The following is a 3,991-nucleotide window of genomic DNA, read 5'->3' as shown; positions in this document are numbered from 1 at the left end:
ACACTCGCCCCGTCCCTGCTCGCCGTTGCCCCGGCGCGGCTTTGCCCCGCCGCCAGCAGCTCCTCCCCGTGCCCTCCTGGCCACGCGTGCGCGCCCCCGCAGCCCAGTGCCCGCCCGCTGCCGCCAGCCGCCTGCCTGCACGCAGCCGCCCCTCCCCCAGTCGTGGCCTCGCTCACCCCGGCTGGCGCCCGCCGCCCCGTGCCCACCGCAGGCCCGAGCTCCACAGCCGCCCCGCTCACTGACGCCGCCGCCACAGCCCACCACCGGCTCCCCCACGGCCACCGTTCGACTCGCCCGGGAGCGCTCGCTCGAACGCCACCACCCACGCGAGCTCCCGTGGCCGGAGTCGGCCTGCCGGAGTCGGCCTGTCGGCGATCGCCGGAGCCGCCGGATTAGCGCCGGTGGTTACGCTGACGTGGCACCATTAGATTAGGTTAATCACACGCTTAATTACCTCCCCTGTGTATGACAGTGGGACCCGCCGTTTAATTAGAACCATTTAATTAAAGGAAATTAACTGTTAGTTTTAAGCTGAGTCACTGACTACTGGGTCCCGCTGGACCAATTGACTAGTCAACTCTGCTGACTGGGGACTCCCAGTCAGTGACAGGTGGGACCCCCTGGGCCCCTTTGACTTCGTTGACCAGTCAACTGGTCAACAGTTGACTGGGCTGACTTAGCTCCTGGCCCCACATGTCAGTCTTAGTAGCACATATGTGGGTACACTTCTGTGTACCCGTAGTAATTTCCCTTTTATTTTCGATTTAAATTAAATTCAGAAAATGAATAAAACTTTGAAAATTAATATAAAATAATCTGTAGCTCGGATGGGAAAACTTTGTACATGAATGTTGCTCAGAACGACGAGACGAATCCGAATACGCAGTCCGTTCATCCGCCACACATTCCTAGTATAGAGAACGTGTAACAATACCCCTCCGATTCGTTTGTCCGAAAACGTCAAACACCGGGAATACTTTCCTGGATGTTTTCCCCCTTCGCCAGTAGCACCTACTACTATGTTAGGTCACCTCTAGCACCGCGTAATGCCATGTTACACTTTGTGATGCTTTGATTGCTCTGTTATTTATTGTGTTCCCCTCCGTTACTTCTTTCCGGTAGACCCCGAGACTGCCGGCCACCCCCAGTTCGACTACGGTGTTGACGACCCCTCCTTCTCGGCTAAGCTTCCAGGCAAGCCCCCCCCCCCTTGATCACCAGATATCGCCTATTCCTTCTCTATACTGCTTGCATTAGAGTAGTGTAGCATGTTACTGCTTTCGGTTAATCCTATTCTGCTGCATAGCCTGTCCTTGCTACTACTGTTGTTACCTTTACCTACAATCCTAAATACTTAGTATAGGATGCTAGTTTTCCATCAGTGGCCCTACATTCTTGTCCGTCTGCCATGCTATACTATCGGGCCGTGATCACTAGGGAGGTGATCACGGGTATATGCTATATACTTTATATACATGACACATGTGGTGACTAAAGTCGGGTCAGCTCATTAAGTACCCGCAAGTGATTCTGATGAGGGGGCTGAAAGGACAGGTGGCTCCATCCCGGTAGAGGTGGGCCTGGGTTCCTGACGGCCCCCAACTGTTACTTTGTGGTGGAGCGACAGGGCAGGTTGAGACCACCTAGGAGAGAGGTGGGCCTGGCCCTGTCGGCGTCCGCGGATACTTAAAAATAACACGCTTAACAAGTTCTTGGTATTTGAACTGAGTCTGGCCATTTGGTCTATGCACACTAACCAACTACGTGGGAAAGATACGGGCACTCGACATCGTGGTATCAGCCGAAGCCTTCGTGACGTCAGCGACTGAGCGGCGCGCGCCGGGTTGGACCGTGTAACGCAACTTCCTTTGAAATGGAGGTTGCTAGGTCTGCTCTCCGGCCGCGTATGCAACGTGCAGGTGTGCAAAGGGCGATGGGCCCAGACCCCTGCGCGCATAGGATTTAGACCGGCGTGCTGACCTCTCTGTTGTGCCTAGGTGGGGCTGCGATGTGTTGATCTTCCACGGCCGGGCATGACCCAGAAAAGTGTGTCCGGCCAAATGGGATCAAGCGTGTTGGGTTATGTGGTGCACCCCTGCAGGGAAGTTTATCTATTCGAATAGCCGTGTCCCTCGGTAAAAGGACGACCCGGAGTTGTACCTTGACCTTATGACAACTAGAACCGGATACTTAATAAAACACACCCTTCCAAGTGCCAGATATAACCCGGTGATCGCTCTCTAACAGGACGACGAGGAGGGGATCACCGGGTAGGATTATGCTATGCGATGCTACTTGGTGAACTTAACATCTATTCTCTTCTACATGCTACAAGATGGAGGTGGCCTGAAGCGTAGTCTTCGACAGGATTAGCTATCCCCCTCTTATTCTGGCATTCTGCAGTTCACTCCACTGATATGGCCCTTTACACATATACCCATGCATATGTAGTGGAGCTCCTTGCTTGCGAGTACTTTGGATGAGTACTCACGGTTGCTTTTCTCCCTCTTTTCCCCCTTTCCCTTCTACCTGGTTGTCGCAACCAGATGCTGGAGCCCAGGAGCCAGACGCCACCGTCGACGACGACTCCTACTACCCCGGAGGTGCCTACTACTACGTGCAGGCCGCCGACGACCAGGAGTAGTTTAGGAGGATCCCAGGCAGGAGGCCTGCGCCTCTTTTGATCTGTATCCCAGTTTGTGCTAGCCATCTTATGGCAACTTGTTTAACTTATGTCTGTACTCAGATATTGTTGCTTCCGCTGACTCGTCTATGATCGAGCACTTGTATTCGAGCCCTCGAGGCCCCTGGCTTGTATTATGATGCTTGTATGACTTATTTTATTTTTAGAGTTGTGTTGTGATATCTTCCCGTGAGTCCCTGATCTTGATCGTACACGTTTGCGTGTATGATTAGTGTACGATTGAATCGGGGGCGTCACACCAGGGCTCACGTACCGCTTCAAAACAGCATTGAACCCCTCACTGTGTTGTGTAGTCTGCAGAAACGGGAAGAAGCACTGCATGAAGTAGGCCGACACCCAGTACATTCGCTTCTCCCACAAGCTAGCAAGCGTCTCGTGGTCTTGGACTTGATATGTTTCAATCATAGCCATCCAGCTCCTTTCAAACTCCTCCACCGTCAAGCTGTGGTCCACGCACAGCTCGAATGCCTTGTGCAGCTCTGGACGGTCAGCAAAGAACGGTCCTAGCGTCTCCTCAGCCTTCTTTATAATGTGCCACCTGCAGTGCATGTGCACTGCCAACGGAAAGACCTCCTCTATGCATGCACGCATGCTAAAATCTTGGTCTGTTATTATGTTCATCGGAGCAAGTCCACCCATGCACTCCAAGAAGGTCTTGAACAGCCAAGTGTCCCCATCCGTGTCTTCGTTCCGAACGAGCCCGCATCCGAACTGCAATGGCTGATTGTGGTTATTTATTCCTATGAATGGAGCGCATGGCATCTTGTACATATTAGTGAGATATGTCGCGTCGAATGAAATGCAGTCTCGGAAATGTTTGTAGGCTCTTCTTGCAGCACCATCCACCCAATACATGTTCCTAACACGGTCCTCATCGTCCAATCTTATCCTGTAGAAGAAATCTTGATCTTCTTTCGCTTTCTCATCGAAGTAGGCTATCGTGGCTTCTATGTCAGCCAACTTGCTTTCTCTACGGTACTTTGCCTTTAGGTTTGTGACGTCTGCTGGTAGGTAGGGCATGCTACTCAGAGACCCCTTTTTGCTGTGGATGAGGGAGAGTATCTGCACCATTCTTGATGGACCGACGTTACAATCATGTAGCAGCTTTATGAATTTCTTCTCGAGGGGGTGAATCCTCTGTGGGCGGTCAGAAATTTTACCAAGTCAAACTTCTTTATTAGCTCGTGGTTGTGCTCGTCAAAATATTCAGTGACCACCCACTGTGCTCCATCTACGTTCAGCTTACACCGGACATGGCATTCCGTCTTGACAATGATACGTCTCTTT

The 3,991-nt window shown here is 52.2% G+C and overlaps 1 protein-coding gene across 1 annotated transcript; it reads right to left on the bottom strand.

Annotated features, from left to right (window-relative positions):
• Window positions 1-235: 235 nt before the first annotated feature.
• On the bottom strand, window positions 236-3,775 carry LOC120972620 (protein FAR1-RELATED SEQUENCE 5-like). Its single transcript, XM_040398100.2, has 2 exons — window positions 2,958-3,775; window positions 236-410 (listed from the first exon to the last, which is right to left on the bottom strand). The coding sequence occupies exons 1-2, from the start codon at window positions 3,773-3,775 to the stop codon at window positions 236-238; spliced, it is 993 nt and encodes a 330-aa protein (XP_040254034.2).
• Between the last annotated feature and the right edge of the window lie 216 nt (window positions 3,776-3,991).

This window comes from Aegilops tauschii, chromosome 1 (assembly GCF_002575655.3).
Source record: "Aegilops tauschii subsp. strangulata cultivar AL8/78 chromosome 1, Aet v6.0, whole genome shotgun sequence".
In the NCBI taxonomy this organism is placed as follows: Eukaryota; Viridiplantae; Streptophyta; class Magnoliopsida; order Poales; family Poaceae; genus Aegilops; species Aegilops tauschii.
The sequence above is the reverse complement of the archived record's forward strand: the minus strand, read 5'-3'. Positions and strand labels throughout refer to the sequence as shown.